The 20,603-nt window shown below is 41.6% G+C and overlaps 1 protein-coding gene across 2 annotated transcripts in view; it reads left to right on the top strand.

Moving 5' to 3' along the window:
• Positions 1–1,225: 1,225 nt before the first annotated feature.
• The window catches only part of BCL2L13 (BCL2 like 13), a 39,626-nt gene continuing 20,248 nt past the window's right edge, over positions 1,226–20,603 (top strand). The window contains exons 1-4 of one of the 2 annotated variants that reach the window (XR_008974732.1): positions 1,226–1,412; positions 6,916–7,105; positions 17,504–17,614; positions 18,582–18,738. Coding sequence is in view for 1 of the 2 variants with exons in the window: in XM_057427904.1 (XP_057283887.1) it covers positions 6,985–7,105; positions 17,504–17,614; positions 18,582–18,738 (389 nt within the window). In the remaining variant the exon portion in view is untranslated. The remainder of the gene's footprint in view (positions 1,413–6,915; positions 7,106–17,503; positions 17,615–18,581; positions 18,739–20,603) is intronic. The other variant, XM_057427904.1, reaches the window with a different exon arrangement.

Below are 20,603 nucleotides of genomic sequence, written 5' to 3'. Positions count from 1 at the left end.
CTGTTTATAAAATCTCACTGATTTTCCAGGTTTGGGCTGGCAGTGAGGAATTAAACTGTCTTTTCAACCCAAGATGCAATGCAGGGTACCATTAAGGGGCTCAAAGAGAAAAGCAGAAGGACACAGGAAAGAGGTGGCAGAGGAGAGAGGAGGCCTTGCAGCAGAGAGGCTGGAGGTCACTGGCTGTCAGGGAGGGGCAGTGTAAGAGAGTCCTGTGATGGGCCCCTCAGGTTGGTTGTACTTTTATGATTAACAGCCATGGCAACAGCACTCTACTGCAGCAATACATGGTGGGGACTCAGAGCATTATTAGTATTACCCTTTTGTGATGTGCTGATTATTGAGGAGTTGTGTTACTGCTTCCATTTGGGTTCTTTTTTTTGTGGCAAAATTTGAAGTTATCTTCATAACCTATAATATTTATTCTAGCTGCCAGGAATTCCATTCTGCAGGTATATTTAGTGGGGGAAAAAAATAGAACTATTCCTTACAAAGCAGTGTCAAATGCGGTATTTGTCATATCCATGCTTCTTCTTGGCTTATTTCAAATTTGTTGATTTTTACTGAGCTGTTTTTTTTTTTTAACTCTGTGAAAAAGCTTTTTGTAAAATACAAATTAACTTTTTCTTTCCCCTGGTATTGCAATAATGTTACAATGCAGGTTATCAACTGTATTTATATTTTGTATCTTGGGACCACTTTACTCTTACCTAGGGCAGGAGCTAAATAATATTAAAACAACTGGAACTATCATACAATCATACAATGATTTGGGTTGGAAGGGACCTTAAAGACCATCTAGTTCCAAGCCCCCCTGCCACGAGCAGGGATGCTTTCCAGTAGACCAGGTTATTCAAAGCAACGTCCAACCTGGCCTTGAACACTGCCAGGGATGGGGCAGCCTCAGCTTCTCTGAGCAGCCTGTTCAGCGTCTCGCCACCCCGAACATACTCCAGTTTGGTTCCTTTCGTGCAGCGCGGGTGCTCCATGACCACCAAGCCCCAGGGGAAGCTATCTGCCGCCCGCTCCTTTCCCTAAAACCAGCGAGCAGAACGGGACGGTGCTCGCACGAACCCTCCATTTGCGTTCCTCTTGTTGCAACCGGGTCGGTGCCGCCCTCCCCTCCATGCTGGGGGTGGGAAATCACGTGGTGGGAGCGTCGTGCTGCCGCGCCATGACGTATGGCGCCACCCCCCCACCCGCCGTTCGCTTTCCCCTCGCTCCCCGCCCCTCCATCATGGCGGCGGCAAATTAGGGCAGAGCTCGCATTGCCTCGCGCGCGCCAGCGCGCGCGCGCGCCCACCACCCCCGGCGGACCGACCCGGAGCAGCGCCGCTCCTCTCCCGGCCTGCCCAGCCCCCCCCCCCCCCCCCCCCCCCCCCGTCCTGCTCCCCGCCCCGCCGCGCTCGCAGGTGAGGAAACGGGTGGGAGCGGGCGGGAGAGCCGCTTCTTTATTTCTTCATTTATGTGTCTGTCTATCGATGTTCCTTATCTGTCTGTGTATTCAGGTATTTAATTCCCCCCGTGTTCCCGTTACCGCCCCGCCGGCCGGCATTTGGGTGAGGGGCAGCGGGCACCGTGCGCGCCTCCGCGTGCGCGCCGCCTGTGAAGGGGTGGTGGTGGGGAGAGCCGGCCGCGCTCGGTGGCGGGAGAACTTCGCCGCGGGGAGGGGGGGGCGGGGCGCAGCGGGGATACGCCCCCTCGGCTGCCGGTGCCCCCTCCCGCCCCCGCCGTGGCGGCGGCTGAAGGACTCGTTCCTCACGTCCCGTCCCGCTGAGGGGGCGGGCGGGCCCGGAGGTGTGGGAGCACAAGGGGCTGTTGCCCCCTCCGCCCCTCGCAGCTCCTGAAGGGCGGCGGCAAGGAGAGCTGGCGGCTCCTCCGCTGCAGGGACTGCGGCCAGCCCGCACCTGCCGCTGTAGCGCTGTGACTGCCGCGCGGACCCCGCCGGCTGACTCATGCCGGCTTTTTGCTCCTTGCCGGTTCTGCCCGGTTATAAATATCTCATTCATCGCCGTAGTAACTGAGTAGCTTACGCTGCGCTCTCGCAAGCTGCTCGTCTGCTCCGGCTCTGTGTTCGTCTGGCGCCGCTGGAACTTGGAGCGAGAGCAGGGCTTTTGTCTCACCTGCCTGTCCTCTTGGTCGCTTTCAAAGCCACGTAGCGCTTGGCACGTTAAAGTGAATGAAAGCTTATTAATGAAAGCTGGGCTTGTCATGATTTAATATGTAAGGCGGTTTAAAGCCGGAAAGGATTGAGAACCTTTGTAGCAGATAACTCGTGCGGGTTTTGTGTTTCTTCTTAGAAGAAAAAAGCCCAAACCCTTTGCCTAGAATGCTCACTTAATTACGTCTCCCCCTAAGACCAACTAAAACCTCTGCCCAGATAAGCGACTGTTGTATTTTCCAATACTTCTATCCCTTCAGTGCCACTAGAGGATCAGTAATGGATGCGATATTGATTCATTTCCAGGAGGAGCTGACATGTTTGAACTCAGCAATTCTTAGTTTATTAAAACAATCTCTTAGTCATACTCTCGTATCTTGTTGGAAAAGTATTTAAAAGAATTTATCTCCCAACTTGATCGCAGTCTGGTGCTTTGGAAAGTCCTACCTGTTACGTGAAGTGTTTTCAGAGGCAAACTGCTCCAGGTTAAACCAGTCTGCGCATGCAAGTCTCACCCCAAATCCCTACACAAACTTTCTGGTAAGGTTGCAGAGTGATTGAATATTTTCCATCTTGTTGATACGGGGTGTGGTTTTGTAGACCTGCAGCTCCTTGAAATTCAATACATTTGGGTAAATAAGGCTGCAGATTAGAGTTGTGAGCGGTTACCTGTTGCAGGGATTGGTGCCAGGAGGATGACCCAAACCTGTGAACATATCAGTGGCACACTGCCCTAAAAATGATTTGAACTCCGGTGCTAATGTTTTGTTGCTTCACCAAGTCTCCGTGTCTGCTTGAGTGAACGCTTGGTGACTGAGACCACACTTTGAAACAATTCTCCAGCAGCAGGAAGTATTCTGCTAACGCCACCGTCTAGCATGGTTAAGTTTGTAGCCAGTAAGTGAGGCTTGGTAACCCAGACTGTAGATGGGAACTGCATGCACCCCCTAGATTGACTCCTTTTTCAAGCAGAAATTAACTGTGGCCGTTACTGATGGTGGTATTTGTAAAAAGAAGGCAGTATGTGACAGGTGAGGGACAGTTTCTGCATGTGTGCTTTTAGTGCATTAGAAATCAGTAGCAATATTGATCACCCACTGCTTTGTTTAGAAACATGCAGGATAATACTTTGTAAGGCTTCAGTTCTAAATGCAAAAGGCAGTCGGACTTGCAACAGTCGAATAAATGCACGCTGGATCTTAGTGGCAGCTGATGAACCTTTCTTACGGGCAGTTACCATAGTGCTGTTGCACTTTGACTTTGAAGTGGTGCACAGTAAGTGCAGCTTAGCGCATAGTAGGATTTTGCAAGTAAGGATGGAAACATAGCAGACCCTCATTGCGAGGGGATAATATTCACTCTATTAATTGGTAGACTTGCCTTTCTCATTATGTGGTGTAAACTCTTCTGTGGATTAGGATGCAACAGATTGCATGAAGAAATGTCAGTCTGATTGGAATTCCTGTTCTCAGGTCGGCTGAGCCACTCAGCCCACGTGAAACAAGTAACAGCAGGGTCGGAGGAGTAACAAGTAAGCAAGCTTCAAAGGGGTAGGTAGCCTTTTATTCCCCCAAGGGTGCAGGAATTGAGAAAGGTTCTGTTTTGTTGTTTGTTTTTTTTTTTTTTACTGTTACACCAGAAGTAACCTTTCCTTTGAGGCTCATGTAGTCTGTATAATGCCCAATTTTGCTCTGGTCCGTTATATCTCCCCTACAAGCTTTTGTCTTAGTCTCTTGAACAGTTTCTGGATCTCTTCCATTTTGGTCCTGTAGAGAAAAGCTCTCCTTCCTCTGATTTGGCCTCTCAAGATGTGTGTCCTTTTTTAATCCCACTTATTCCTGAAAAAAATGGCCTTTTCTGAGATATTTACAGTATCTGAGTCAATATTGCTCTATTTCTTTTTGTAAACAAACCCAGTCATTCACAGTTGAAAATGAGTAATTCAGTTGTTGTGCTGTGGGCTTCTCTCAAGGGAAGGCCAGTGATTCTGAAGTGCGTTTCCAGTATGACATTCTTTTATGTGAAGCTGAAGATATTTCTTCCATTCAAGTTCTGAAGTCTCCCTTCTCATTTTTGCATAAAACTACCTCTCAGAATATATCAACCAAAGTGATTACTTTCTTTTCATATAAAGCTTTTTTTCTTCATTGTTTTCCCAGGGAAGCATTAACCACTTAAGTAAGCTGTGGTCTGATTCTCCCACTTTTCCTGCTTGCTCCAGAAGTGCTGAGCTAAGCGTGCTGAAATCTGTGAATGAGGTCTCAGTCTTGCAGGTGGATCACTGTGCTGGTATAGAGTGTCATGCTTGCTTTGATTGACTGTTTTACTGTTTCTTTCTTTCATTTCCTGCATTGATTTTGAATTGTATTTTGAAGAATAATCTCTGTTATATATTCAGACTTGTTCTTTGATCCACAGTGTAGTATCTGGATATCACTGGACCATCTGTCAGACTGATTTTTTCAGGACAGATCAGTTCAGGTTGTCTGGAAGGGCTCCCATTCGCTGTGGCTCAGGCATTGCAAAAAGCATGTTGATTTCAGTACTGTGGATCTCTACTGAACAAACCAGAAGTGAAATGTGCTGGGGAGCTTTTGCTTTTTGGTGAATGGCATCTTTCACACCCGGTGATGTGAAGACGACATCTGAGGATCTGGTCCTAAGAGCAGTACTACTGTTAATGGATCCTAATGTTTTCTGAGCACTTATTTTTACCATATATCCTTGCTTTCTGAAACAGTCAGTTTATGGAAGCAGCTGAAAGGTAACTGTGTACTGTGCAAAAGTTGTGCTTATCCTCTGCTGTAATCTGTTACGTTTCTGAAGCATGATACATTGCCTGAGGAGCACTCTGGGATGGAAGAGGCAACATAGATATAGAATTACTACTTCAAGGGAGCACGGATGAGTGTTGACTCGGTTTCAACATTGGTTCTTTCCTATATACATCACTACTTTGGTTCAAGCCATAGCAAAGATTCAACTGAATCTTTCTGCTAAAGGATTTCAGGCATTTTGAAATACATGGCAAGAGGCAGGGCTTCCAGACTATAGTCTTCATGGAAGAGTCCTCTTCAGTTTTCAATACTGAATGAGTTTCAGAAGCTAGGGTTGCTAAAGATTAAAGAAAGAACACTTGGCCAATTTTACACCAACTCTTTTCCTTTCATGGCTTTTAGTTTGACAGATGATTTTTTTTTTGCCAAGCTACCTACTCACACAGGAACCATGCCGTAGCACAGTTACAGTTCTGTATGTCCTCAGTAACCAGGGTACAACTGCTATTAATCTAAATTCCTTTCTAGGGAGGAGGGGGTTATAAATTAGCCCAGACATCTTGCATAGGTAGACAGGTCAGTGCTTTTCTTTCACTTGCTCTGTTTATTATTTTAAATTTTGAAGCTTCATTTGCAGGTTGTGCTTTGATTTGGGAACTTGGTTCTCTCTCTTAGTCTCAAGGCATTTTCAGTGTGATCAGGAACTCTCTGGAGATGCTCCAACTCCTATTCTCTGTATATAGCGTGTTTTTCTCATTCTGTGTGCTTTAAACTTTAAACTTGGTTTAAATTTTTCTTCTAAATGAACCTGCAGTCTCACACTAGTAAATTGTCTGGCTCCTTCACTATCTGTAAAGTAGCTGTTCTTGGAACATGAAGTTTTTTGAATGCCTTTCGTTTAGACATTGGCCAAGAATAGGCTACTAGTTATTTGGGAATGACTCTTTGAAGTGATGGAGAACTTAATAATATTTAGGGCTTTAAGTTAAACTCCCAAAATGACTCGATTCATCAAGTTGATAGCACGTTGGAAGTAGTTATCCAGACTGTTCCTAATAGAAGGAGCTAAAGCATGTTTTTAAATCTGAAACTTCTTTTCAATCTGTTGTATGGCTTTTTTTCCCCACTTCCATGTTGTTTTCTGAGATTTTTTTTTTTTTTACCTTGTTCTGTATGGGTGATACTAATTTCTCTCCACGTTAGTTTTTCCAGATGTTCTGATTTGGATGTTTGGGGGGGGGGGGGGGGAAGGCAAAACAATTACAGTAAACCAGGGTAGTTCTTTGCCCAAATGTTGCCTGTAGGTGTGGATTTCTAGTTTGTAAGTTTTATGTCTAGGTGAGAAATCCAGGACACACTACCATCTGCTCTTCCAATCCCTACAACAAATGTGGAATTTCCTCTGTTGACCATATGTTTTCCATTGCTGTTGGAACAGTAAAATGAATTCAAGGCAATTGTGGTCACTTTTTCTGCATGAAAATTTTGTAGCATTACATTAGTGAATCTGAGAAAGCAGAGAATCAGAAAAATACTTATCAGAGGCTTAGGGAAGGAGAGATTCCTCTGAGCCTGCCTTATTACCTCAAAATTTAGTTAACTAAGTCTTCATAATCCCTCAAAACCTCTCTGCATGAATACATGTGTATTTGTGCGTGTGATTGAGTTGGGAGGCATTAGGAGGCTGACACATGGTGAGGAACTGTCCAATTTGCTTTAATGTGAGAGTATGTATGCCAGGCTGGAGTGAGAAATGCCACTGCTGGCAGCAGGCAGGCAGGCTGCTGGGCTGGGGGGCAGCTGGTTTTACTCTGCATGGTTCTTATTCAAATAAGAACGCATAGGATATCAGGGCAAACCCTGGATATTACTTCATTATTGTTACATAATTCCTTGTGAAATTTGAGTTCATGACCTATTGCAGCCTTATAAAAGAAAAAAAAAAAACAAACAAAACACTTTGTTCTTTCCTTACAGTCTTCCTCAGTTACCCAGAGAAAACCCTACGTGCCCCATAAGAGAACTGCCACATCACAAGCCAACCCGATGGCGTCCTCTACTGCTGTGCCTGTAGGATTTCACTATGAAACAAAATACGTAGTTCTCAGCTACCTGGGACTTTTGTCACAAGAGAAGCCACAGGAGCATCCTCCTCCTTCAACACAAGGTAATATTTGTATATTCACCTGTACGTATTTACTGTATTTGCAATTAGTTCTTCAGCTGTTTGTGCATGAGTGCAGGATGTTTAGTGTAATGATGTTTAGTGTAATGTGTCTCATTCATTTAAAAAAATGGAAAGAGATGCTGACAGAAACAAAGCTGTTTGTATTTAAATTACTGTTTTAACTTGAGCTATGCCAGGACTGATTGGTGTTTATGAAGCAAGTAAGTGGGTTTTGTTGCTGTTTTGAGGTGAGGAGGGGTGGATATATGTTATCTTTTTTGAGCCATCTTGAGAATTTGAGCCCATGCTTGCTTATTTTTGGGCAGAAAGTAGAAGTAAGTAGGGGCGAGGTGGTGTTTACAGGCATGAACTCTGGATGATGACTTGAGCAATCTCATGTGCTAAATAGTTTTGTCCTATTACGTTAATGCTTCTGTTGTTGTCAGTCAGGGGTAGTGCAGAGTTGTGAGGCTTAACCTGGCCTAAGCTGCATCTATTTATTTGTTTATTTTTAAGAAATCAAGGACTGTCTGAAGTCAAATAGTCAGATGTTTCTTCCAGAACAGGTTTACGCACGCAGGAGGTCAAATAAATAAATAGAAGGCAGAATAAATTAAGTTTGTTAGGTTGTGTTTCGCATAAACTTAGGTAGTAAAACTTGATTTTGTGGTGGCAAGCACTTAAACAATGTTTGTCAAGATTGTTTGGGTGACTTGTCACTCTTAATGACGTTTCAGTCACTACTATTTCCTGTGATTCAGAACCTGCTCTTATGAAAGGTGTATTTAAAAAAGCGAACAAAGACAGTCTTCAGAATCTTTTTTTCGAACAAGTGTTTAAGAAGGCATACTCTGTCATTTACTGAACTTAATCTGCCATGAAATGAGAAGTTCCTGAAAAGAAAAGATAGCATCAAAGTTATGACAGAAATTATTTTATCAGTTTGGCACTAAAGCATATAGCATATGCTAGTTATATATCGTTTATAAAATTCATCTTAGTATATTTAAGATATGTATATTAATTTCACTTTGACTGCATCCATGGTCCATGAAAGGAGAGGCACTGTAGTCTAAAAATGCAGTTTCATAAAATCCTTTATTGGAAAATGTGTTTATTGTAGCAATAACATCTCATTCTGAATATCCCATCTGGGCTAACTGGGCTGTACCCAGTTTAAATGTTTAAATTCACGAGTTTAGTTGATGAATGAAACTGCTAAGCCACTGTCCATCATATTTAAAAAATTATGGCAGTCAGGTGAAGTTCCTGACAATTGGAAAAAGGGAAACATAACCCCCATTTTCAAGAAGAGGAATATGGAAGACCAAGGGAACTACAGACCAGTCAGTCTCACCTCTGTGCCTGGCAAAATCTTGGAGCAGATTCTCCTGGAAGGCATGCTAAGGCACATGAAAAACAACAAGGTGCTGGGTGACAGCCAGCATGGCTTCACTAAGGGGAAATCCTGCCTGACCAATTTGGTGGCCTTCTATGATGGGGCTACGGAACTGATGGACAGGGGGAGAGCAGTTGATGACATCTGCCTGGACTTGTGCAAAGCGTTTGACACTCTCCCACACGACATCCTTGTCTCTAAATTGGAGCAACATCAATTTGATGGATGGACCACCCGGTCAATAAAGAATTGGCTGGATAGCTGCATGCAGAGAGTTGTAGTCAATGGCTCAATGTTCAACTGGAGACAGGTAATGAGTGATGTCCCTCAGGAGTTGGTGTTGGGACCAGTCCTGTTCAACATCTTGTCGGCAACATGGACAGTGGGATTGATGCACCCTCAGCAAGTGTACTGTATACAGTTTTGGTATCCTCAACATAAGAAGGACATAGAGCTGTTTGAGCAAGTCTAGACAAGGGTCATGAGGGTGATCATGGGGCTGGATCACCTCCCATATGAAGACAGCCTGAGAAAGTTGGGGCTGTTCAGCGTGGAGAAGAGAAGGCTGCATGGAGACCTCATAGCAGCCTTCCAGTATCTGAAGGGGGCCTACAAGGATGCTGGAGGGAGTTCATCGGGGACTGTAGCAGTAGGATAAGGGGTAATGAATTTAAACTTCAACAGGGGAAGTTTGGGTTAGATATAAGGAAGAAGTTCTTTACTGTGAGGGTGGTGAGGCACTGGAATAGGTTGCCCAGGGAAGTTGTGAACGCTCCATCCCTGGCAGTGTTCAAGGCCAGGCTGGACAGAGCCTTGGGCTACATGGTCCAGTGTAAGGCATTTCTGCCCATGGCAAAGAAGTTGGAAATGGACTATCTTAAGGCCCTTTCCAACCCAAACCATTCTATGATTTTATGTAGTGAGTACATATAAAGCTACAATGTGCAAGAGTCTGCTTTGTTCTGTAAGTACAAGATTCAGAAAAAGCTGGGTTTATTTAATAACTTGGCAATTGAGGGGAAACTTTTCAACTGATTCTTATTACTGAAATGTCAAATATTTGAATTAAAGAGCAATATTAAAACTTTATAAAAAGTAGGCTACAAATGCTTAAATAAAATTTTTTTAGTCAGTTAAGAGGACTTTTAAGCTCCTGAATAAAGGTAACTACCAAGTCTACTTTTGAGATATTATTTGTTAGCTTGTGTGACAGTAGGCTGTAGTTGGATTTGCTGTTAAAACACTTCAGTATTAAAATAGCATTGATACTTCCCAAATCTCTTCTTTCATCCTTGTTGCTCTAAACCTTCGCTCATAAATTGGAAATTCTCCTCCATTTCCCCCACCCTCACTCCCAAAACCAGGCAGTGACCACAGCTTCTCCTCTTCTGGTCATCTTTCACTGTAATTACATCTTTCTTTTAGTGCTTTTACTTCTTTCTGTTCAAAGCCTCTGGATAAAATAATTTTCCCTTTCTGTCATCTTGTTTCTCACTCTTTTTTATAATGCCTTGGGTGGACTTAAGTCTGTTACTGAGCTAAGTGCGAACACTATCCTTCTGCTTCAGGACTTGTTTAATTGTTTCCTAACTCACTTTTTGTCGTGCTTTTTTGCTTTCCGTGCTTTCAACAGCTTTAATTTGTCTGACAGTTACTTTTTAAAAATCCTTTCTCCTACTTATTCTCCCCTTGCTTGTAACTGCACAGTTATTTCAGCTGCACTCCCAGGGTATATGTGTGGTAACAGCTATGTGTTTATTTTGAAGTACCGTATGCGTCTTCTTTGAATATAAAGTAGTTTATATATACAGTCTGTATCTCCTTGTTGTCTGGCAGGTGGCTAATGCCTACTTGTGGAGAGCTGTACCAGCTCTGCTCTATATGCTCGATCTTCTCCCTTGGGGAGACAGTGAGAGAAGCAGCAAGCCCATAATGGGTATTACCTGCACTGCCTAATGCACTGCTGGGAGGGAGCTGGGTATTACAGTAACAAGTGTGGTCTGAGAAACCTGGTTAGAACAAAGGAGATGTGAAAGCCAGTAAATGAGAACGAATACTTGTTGTGCAGAATCCCGTCATGAGGAGGGAAGTAGTGGTGTTTGGTAATGAAGACATATGAGGGATAATAACAATACGACATTACATCATGCTTGTCAATGTGTTTTTCAAGCGCTGTCATCAGTCCTTGATACAATATCTTGACGGATCCCCAATTCCTTCCACTGGTAATTTTTGTGGCACTTTAAAATGCTGGTCACTAGTCTTTCTGTTCTCCATGGCTGAACGCTGTATTTATGAATTGAGAGAATTCTGATATAAAGTAACTGTCACTTAATCTCACTTTGCTATAATTTGGTTATTGTGCTGACAGAACCTTTAACGGGAAACAGTGGAAGCAGTGATTTTTTGGTTACTACCTATTTCTATTTCAGTTGCAGAACATTTCTCTATTTTATGTGTTTCATTCATATTGACTCTGGTATATGGTACGTTCTCTTCATATATTTTTCTTAGGTCCAAATAAATCCTTACTCCTTGTTTGATTTCTGTGTCATATTACAGTATAAGGGGAGGATCCAGAAAACCTAGTTTTAGTTTGCTGTCAAAATCATACAATAGAATGGCTTGGTTTGGAAGGGACCTTAGCAACCATCCCGTTCCAATCCCCTGCCATGGGTAGGGAAACCTTCCACTAGACCAGGTTTCTCAAAGCCCCATCCAACCTGGCCTTGAACACTGCCAGGGATGGGGCAGCCACAGTTTCTCTGGGCAACCTGTGCCAGTGCCTCACCACCCTCACAGTGAAAAAAAATTCCTATATCTAATCTAAATCTTCCCTCTGTCATCTTAAAGCCATCACCCTTTGTCCTTTCACTGTGTGCGCTTGCAGTGATGTTAACCTCCTCACTCTCCTTCAGTACTGGAGAGCTGAGGGGCTCCTCTAGAGGGCAGTTCAGAGCAGGATCCTATTTACAGCACTTTGTATCACTTGCTGGAGGATCTATCTTTCCATTGTATGAGCAGAGCACGACATGATAGGTGTAGTTGGTATTTCTGTACCTCCAGTGAGTATCCTTCTACAGTGCTCTCCCAGATTCCAGTGCAGTTTCAACACGCCAGTTAAACTAGAAAGTGTATCTGACAGCTAAAAAAAGCCTTCTTCCCCGACAGGAGTGGTATTATTTTATCTCTACTAGAAGTGGTGGGAGAAATTGAATGGTTTTGTCCATTGCCCTCCTTTTCCTCCTACAGTCATCTCCCACAAACCTCTGTTTTCCAACATTTTGTACTAGAGAGTTCTCCTTCTGATCTATGTATTTTTGTTCCAAACATTCAGATAGGAGTAACTATTGAAGATATTTGTTAGATTTCAAGTTAAAGCTTGTAATATTTTTTTATTATTATTTTAGAAATAATATGCTTTAAGAGCCTGGTGGTTTTCAGAGGGACTTTCTTTAGTAAAGAGAGAGCTCAGACAAATTATATAGAAAATTACCTCAGTGTATTTCCTTGTGGATCTCTAGGTTGGTCTTGATTTTGTTGCAAGAAAAATGGCTTTAATTACAAGAACTCAAACCACTTATAGCTTCAAGCAAAGAAGGCTGATCTAAGTCAACATCTGATCACTACTTTGATATTTTTATTAGATAGCTTCTCTTCAGTGCAGGGTCTGAAGAGAGAACCACCCACAGTATTCCAGGCTCTTGAAGAACAGACAGGTTTATTAGACAAACCAGTGTTTTAACATTATAGCTCTATGCTGTTCTGTAGGTGATTTATTTCAGTGTAGTCTGTAGTGGATTTCAGTGTCTTCAGAGGGAAACCCAGCAAACTTAACTAGGCAATAGTTTGAGAGATTATTCCTATTATAGTTTTGGCAGAATAGTGATTCTGCATAGCACTGACTTCAGTTTATTTAAAGCAAAGTCCATTAACCATGATCTGTTACTTTTAGATAGGTTTTCAGGTAGATGAATAACACAAATTGCTCAGCTAAATCTGATAAAACACACACATCATCTGTGTGAGTTCATGTGTTTTGGGGCAGCAGACAAGTACCATTATTTGAAATGTGTGGAAGCTCTCAGCTCTTCATTAGATTGTGGAGAGAAGCTTTAGTATTTTTTCATAACTCTTGTACTGTCTGTAAGTACTGGTTCATACACAGAAAACATGGATCAAGTTTCTGAAAATATTTCTACATTTCCCCATTTGAAGTTCATGTGCATTATAGAAGCTTCCAGTCTGCCATAGTTGTTAGTACTACTGACTTTTTAAGTGAGTCAAAATACTTTGGTTTTGTGATTCAATATATTATAAATGTTTCTTTGTGTTTCATCAAGGAGTAACTTTCATTGTATTTCTGTTTTTCAATCTACTTCCCCATGGTTTGACCCCATCTCATGAGCCTGTGGCTATAATGAAGATTGTGACGGAAAGTTTTTGCATGTTTTCCTTGTCAGAGTGGGAAATCTTAAATGATCTCTCAGCTCACGTAGCACCTGGAAGATTTATAATCAGTGCCACTGCCGCATGGTGGCATAGATTACTTAAAAGATGAACAAGGTTTTGACAGTGTTACAGTTTCCCTGAGGTGCTATCCACAGTACTTGAATCCAGTTATTGTGCACTATGTTCTTTTGACCACTTACCTGTTTCAGAATTACTGTATGAAGTGCTGTATATAGTCAGTGATCAAGGCATTTTAGTAGTTTCCCACAAACATTTCTTACCTGAGCAGTGTTTAAGAAGGTTACTGGGAGAAATGGGGTTTTCATTTCTTTTTCACTTGCTTTGGTTAGAAGTGAACTCTGATACATCTCGGGAAATACATATACAGTTAGCAGAGATGGTCGGGTTTCATGCATTGTGGGTGAGCTCAAGGCTCATTAGAGACCATGCTAAATCTAACAGAAGTACCTCATTTATATAGTTTTGACCATCATGGGTTGGATACTTGTCATTGCCAGATTTTCTGCCGTCAGGTGATGGACTGCCTGTTGCAGAGTATCTTGGTTTTCTTTGTACTCCATCTGTGTATCTTCACTTACTCTTCATTGCACCTACTGTTGGTCTGTAACTCATTCTTGACAAATTTTCCTCTTTGGGCAAAATATATCTACTTTAGATGGAAAGTCACAAGCTGAAAAGGTAAATGCTGTAGGTTGGACCAATGCAGATGTGCTAATAAAGGAGCTACTTCCTGAACGGAGCCAAGGAAGGGAAGGTTTTGGGGTGTGACTTAAAGAAGTAAGAGATGGTCCCTCCAGGACTGTGAATTCCCTCTTAATTAAGCCTCCTCTCTGCCCACAAAGAAAATTTAGTGCTAGTTGGCACTTGTCTCTTCTTGGGTCTTAATATTTTGGACTTTCTTAGTTTCTTTTAAGCTGAGCCTTCTTATAGTGACCATTTGCATTATTAAACAATGAAAATATGGTCTCATGCACTGGAAGGTTTTTTTACTGTTTTATTCTACTTCTTTGTGAACTGATTTGAAAGTTGCCCAAAGGAGGAAACGATACCACTCACTAAGGACCTTTGCTATTGAAATATGCTGCCCTCCAACATTAGGTGCAATTTTGGTGGTAGTGGTTAATGTTCAGGAGATGCAGAAAGCTGAAGTTCATTGATAATTAGGGGAATAAACAGTGCAGAGTCACTGGCCCGGGAGGGGTAGGTTTTTGATGTTTTGGCACAACTGAAGAGTCAGGTGCTGTTGGAATCAGCAGCAGCTGCAAAGTCGTGGGTGTTACGAGATGGAAACCATTGACTAGCACTGATTATCTAAACAGCTCTTTTGTATGCTGGCAGCAATGGAATTTCTGTTCCTCCATTTTCTGGCTGACTTATTAAAAAGTATGACAGCTTGTCATGTATGATCATCATCACATTAGTCCTGTGAGAATGGGTGCTCTACTGAATAACCCCATCCCTTCAATATACAGGGTGAAGCACAGCTTGAAATAAGACTTTGTACTTGCATATACTTGTTGCACTTGAAGCAGTGGTTCAGTCACTCAAAGAGGCAACTTAAAGGGTCTGACAAGGCATTAGTGAGTGTCTGTTCATTAACCAGGTTGCTTCTCTCTGGAATTTATTGTTCAGAGTGGCAAAGAGAGACTGTCTGAGAATGGATTTAAGAAGCTAAATAAAGTTATTCTAAGCACAGTGATGAGCACTGTGTGGTTAAGTAAAATAGAATTAACCTGACTACCTGTTGTTCCTTTAGACTGTTCACATAAATCACACAACCCTAGAATGGTTTGGATTGGAAGGGACCCTAAAGACCATCTAGTTCCAAACCCTGCCATGGGCAGGGACACCTTCCACTAGACCAGGTTGCTCAAAGCCCTGTCCAACCTGGCTTTAAACACTGCCAGGGATGGGGCAGCCACAGCTTCTCTGGGCAACCTGTTCCAGGCCCTCTGTCAGTTTAAAGCCATTCACCCTTGTAAAAAGTCCCTTTCTAGATTTTTTGTAGGCTCCTTTAGGTAGTTTAAGGCTGCTATAGGGTCTCCCTTGAACATTGCATGCCAATCTACCTTGGTTTAGAGAGGTTTTGCCTCACAGGTATCTACTGGGTGCGGAGTTTTTAAGCATTAGCACATATTCAGTATATTTTTAACTTACTTTTCAAATGTAGGAGACCTTGCAAGCTTACTGTCTAGCATTTTTTTTAATTCAGAAAATTCACAGTGTACTCAATATACATCTGTGTGTGTTAACTGGTATCATTGCTTGTAGAGGTTTTCACACTCTGATGTGAAAACTAGTAACATTGTGTGTCCATTATGGAGGAAAGGAGAAGGTGATACAACAGACTCAAGCAGATTTAGAGATGAACCAAAGAAAATACAGTTGGTCATAAGAGCATGGAATTATGATTTAGTGTCTTCAAAACAGGAAAATACAAGAAAGACATGCTAGCAAGCTACACTGGGTGTTGCAGCACCCACCTGAAGATTTGGGTGTGAAATGTTAAGTGATGAGGAACAAATTAAGTCAGATAATACCAGCATTACAGACATAAATCCTTTCCCTTTTATTTTCTTCAACTGAGTGAAGAACATCTGTAGAGTGGAACAATGTCTAGATGCCTAGGTAGAGCTGTAGGCAGCTGGTGTAGGTGCAGAAAGTTGGATAGTCATCTGTATTTGGGTGCACGAGTAAGGAACTGTGGACACGGGCAACATTATCAGAAGGTCGGCCAGGAGATGGTATTTAAATCATGGACACAAGAGATCATGAGGTCCCAAAAGAGAATCTAAGAAATATACAGCAGTAAGAGAGCTAAGTGTGTTTGGTGTAACTCAGTCACTGATACTGTTGAAAGTGGAGTGCAGAGCTAATGAGGACTGATAACTGACCCAAAACTTAGGGAAGGAAATGGCTGAAAGGTGGAATGTTTAGCAGAGGGAAGCTTTGTAGTGTATTTTATTTGTTTGTTTATTTAGCCTCACTCCAAGGATAGTTTATATACTGAGCATAATGTTCTGTGGTATATCATACCCCTTTGGCTAATCTGGGTCAGGTGTCCTGTCTCTGCTCCCTCCTGGTTTCTGTGCACCTGGTCACTTGCAGAGCATGGGACACTGAAAATTCCTTGATTGGAGTAAGCATTACTTAGCAACAATTCAAACATTGGTGTGTTATCAGCATTGTCCTCAGATTAAAGCCAAAACACAGCTTTGGCTACTACCAGCTACTAGGAGGAAAATTAACTGTATCCCAGCCAAAACCAGGACAGTATCAGGAGTACGTCATTACCAAATTCACTTTTATATTTGTGTGGATGTAACAGATACCCATTTTATCTCTAAGTAGGACATTTTAAGGAACTGAAAGAAAGGAAGAAGAAAATTTCAGTTGGTAGGATTTTGATTCAGTGATGTTTAGTAAAAATAAGACAGTAGTTAATGGAACAGTTTTTATAGTGTGCTTTAAGGATAGGATTTGAAGAAATGCTTGAAAGCTGATGGAAGAAATAAAGATGAGCAAACCCAAAGAAAAAGCAGCTAAATAGCAAAAGTTTTGAGCTGGAACTGTTTCCCAGACATCCGGTCATTCTACTAGTATCCATCCCATAAAACAGTTACATGAGGAGTTACCTTGCCATACAGCCTCATATTGGAAAGGTTGACATTCACCAGGCAGTTTCTTAAAGATTCAGATGTTTTAAATGCCTTGGCTTGTTTGAAAACAGTTTTGTGCCTGTTTTGAGAGTCTATGTAATCCTGAATGATACAGCTGAATCAACTTCTTTTATCAAATATCTGGAGTCAGCACATGGAATGTGTACTCATCACCCCAAACCATGGCATGTGTACTTCTGGGGATATGCAGACATTTTGAATTCCTAAATTACATGATTAGGAGATGAGAATTGACAACTGACTGGCAATTAGGGGGTCCCTGGCCTCTACTGTTACTTGGTAACCTGGTCTTCAATTGTTTCATTATGGCCTATAGACTCCTCATGAGTAGCAAAATGATGCACAGGTAACAGATTTCAGGACTCTTCAGGGATGTCATTGCATAGTTGCTCTGAGTATTTTTGTAGATTTTGCAGGCATCAATATTAATTTTGTATTTTGCTACTGAAATGGCTTTGTTTTGGTGTAGCTTGATAATGAGTGTATTAGCTTTAATGACTGCCTGTTTATGTGCCTTGGTTTGATTTTGCTCTTAAATTTCAGAGAAGTTTGGTTTTAGGGCTGTTATGTATTCTGTTTATGGCCTTCTTCTTTTTTTTTTTTTTGTAATATATTCATATTTAAAGTACCTATTCTGTCTTGAATAGGCCTGGAAATTTATGTGTTTCTGGGTTCATACAGTACAACTTTAGCAGTAAGTGCCCTAAAGGGATCACACTTTTTACGTTGCTGTCTGAAGTAGAACTTTCACCTTGAATTCCTTTATAGTTAATATGTCAATACCATGTTCTATCATCTACCTTATTTGAAATACTACATTTGAATAATTTCTCTGACTTCTTTTAGGGACTCAACAACAGCTTATTGCACAACATGCTTTGGAGAAAGAGGCTTTGGAGAAGATTAAGATAGAAATTGAGGAGGAGCTAAAACATCTTGATGAAGAAATCTTAGAAGGTGCTATTCTGCTTTTTCCCTTTCAATCAATAACCTCTATGCACTATATTGGTGGTTGATTTGTAACAGGTACTATAGCTAAAGATATTTTTGAATGCATTTAATCTCTACCCTCCTCCCCCTCTAAGATTTCTACATAGTCATGTGAAGTAAAATAGTTAAATGTTACTGTTTGGAGTGGTGGAGTCTAGCCAAAGCAAACAATTGAATGACATTTAATAGGCTACTATAAATAATGAAATGTAAGCAGCCCTTAAGCTGCTCCAGTTGATGACAGAAGTGAAATCATTCTTCAACAGCTAAAGGGAGTGTGGGCTTAAACCATCAGATTTCTTGGTTCCACCAGGCTGACTTTTTACTTTACTTGTAGATGTGGCTTTTCTAGGACACCCATCCTTTGGGTATCCCAAAGGATAATTTGGGAACAATCTTTGCTTTGCATGTGTGCTGCAAATTGGTAATACAAAGTAGAAGGGCTCTAGATCTGTTTATGTTCATTCATACAGACCTTTCTTAGAAGTTTTAAACTGAGAAGGATAAGGTTAGACGAACAAAATGTTATTTAAAAAAATTACCTTCTAGCACTGCTGCAGATACTTATGTCCATGTGAGGGCAAATTTTACCATGGAACAGAGACTCTCTTGGTACTCCATCAGGGTTAGCATCAGCTTAAAATTGAGAGCAGCAGCACATTCAGTTAACTTCCTGGCTAGGATGCAGTTGTGAAGTAAGAGCTGGAGGGGAAATGTAGTTCCAAGTCATCTATGGCTCGTAAGTACCACTTCCAGAGTATATTTTAACCATACTTGTTTTACTACAGTTTGTTGATAACATCTTTTGATTATAGAGTTAGGATTTCTTCATCCCTTCTGTAAACTGTATTAACTGGTGGGATGAGAAATCTGAGACTGTTGATGTTCTTACATGAATCTGTTTTATTTTCTTTTGTATACTTTTGTCTCTCAGCATTTACCACTACAGGATTTGACTGCCACACTTCCCCAGTGTTCAGTCCTGCCAACCCAGAGAGCTCAATAGAAGACTGCCTGGCTCATTTAGGGGAGAAAGTGTCCCAGGAACTTAAAGAACATCTGCACAAAGCACTACAGAGCTTGCTTAGCAAGTGAGTTTCCATTTGCTTTTCTCAAAGAGAAGGTGTTTCCTTTTGAATTGTGACTGCTGCTGAAATGCTAAAGATGGGACTATGTTTTGTGTTGCATTTCTTTCTTTTTCAATGTTCCTTTACCTGGCTGGGTTTGGTTTTGTTTTGTTTTGTTCTGCGCTGTACTGTGCAAATACTTCTTTGTGGTGTTTGCTCTTTGCAGTAATTTAAATTCCTAAGTTTTTCTAAGCTTTTATTATTGAACTTCTGAGACTAGTTTAAGCAGTTTGAGATGCTGGTGGAACTAGCAGCTGGCAGCTGCCAGTTGTCATTGACAGTTTCATGAATGCTGGGCTGTAGCCAGATTAACTTCTTTTACCTTAGAGTTAAGAATGGAGCTGAAGGTTTGTTTGTAGTCTGGCTGAAGATGAGGGGGAGATTTTCCCTGGAAGGACAGTAGTTACATGTTTTATGACCACCATTCATGTACACATCTGATGCAGATGTGGACCCTTGGACTAACCTTGGTGCTTTAAGAGCTGTCCTGCCAGTTTAAGCTCATATAGCACATTGTACCTGGCATGCTACTATGTCGATTAATGTCTTTTGCAAATTAGTAAAATTGTTGTGGTTGCTTTGTTTTCTATTGTAAATCACCAGCCTGATTTTAAATGGATCAACATGAACTAGTTTTGGCTGTTCTGAGTGACCTCCAAAAGGTATTTGTAGAGATCTGGAAGGCGCAACTTTAGGGACAGTTACATAAATGCAGTTGTCAAGGCAGCACTAGCAAATAGCTACTCAGTTATGTTTTGTGGATTGGTTTAAATAATATGACTCGAAGATGAGAATCTCTAGTACTACTCTTTCAGAGTTTGCATAGCTGTTCATGAACTGTTTGAACAACAAAATCCTAGAAGCCTAGATACCAGTACCTAATGTAAACTTTCTGATGCATGGGGCTTAAGCCTTGCATATATGCATCAGAGAGTCATTTCATGCCCTCATGAAGGTAATAAATACCCTTTTTGGAAGGCTTCTGGAAGATTACAAATTTGAAAGTCATTCCGTCTCAACATTAGGAAACACCTTTTTACTATGAGGGTGACTGAGCACTGGCACAGGTTGTTCAGGGAGTTTGTGGATCTCCATCCTTGGAGATACTCAAAAGCCATTTGGACATGGTTCTGGGCAACCTGCTGTAGGAGACCCTGCTTGAGCAGAGAGGTGGGATATTCTTGAGCAGTGCCCTCCAGCTTCAACCGTTCTGTGATTCCTTAACTAGTGATCTATTCCTTAAGTAGCTCCCTAGTCAACAACTAAGGGGGAACTTTTTGTGACCAATATAATTTAAAACTGACTGTTTAAAGTGAGGGGTTTGAGCAACCTGATGTAGTGAAAGATGTCCCTCCCTGCCCATGATCTTTAAAGGTCTCTTCTAACCCAAGCCATTCTATGATTCTATGACTCTGACCTGGATTTCACAAAGGTGCCATGTAACATCTGACCACACAGATTAAGAGGGTTGACTCTTTTTCCAAGAGTCATCCAAGTGCACTCTGTCAACTCACCATTTAACTTTCAGAAACTAACATATATACTGTCTGCTTCTTTATTTAGTTTTTATAGAGTCAAGTTCGATGTTGTGTAAACTAATAATTATTTACCCATAGAAAAGAGTATGTGGGGTACAAGTTTCTCCTTAAGTGGCAAAATGTATGCTAGTTCGTTCCTCCAGAAATGTAGGAGCTTACTTGCCTTTACCAGCCAGGCATTTATCCCATATGGCCTTAAAAACTTGCACTTAATATCTTTTGAAGAGCTGATGTTTTCGTAGATACCTCACTCCACACTAAAAAAGCAGACCAGCAACAAGTTGGAAAATA

Source organism: Pezoporus wallicus, unplaced genomic scaffold, assembly GCF_028554395.1.
Source record: "Pezoporus wallicus isolate ANWC-B61680 ecotype Strahan unplaced genomic scaffold, APGP_CSIRO_Pwel_v1 contig_2908, whole genome shotgun sequence".
Classification (NCBI taxonomy): Eukaryota; Metazoa; Chordata; class Aves; order Psittaciformes; family Psittacidae; genus Pezoporus; species Pezoporus wallicus.
The sequence above is the reverse complement of the archived record's forward strand: the minus strand, read 5'-3'. Positions and strand labels throughout refer to the sequence as shown.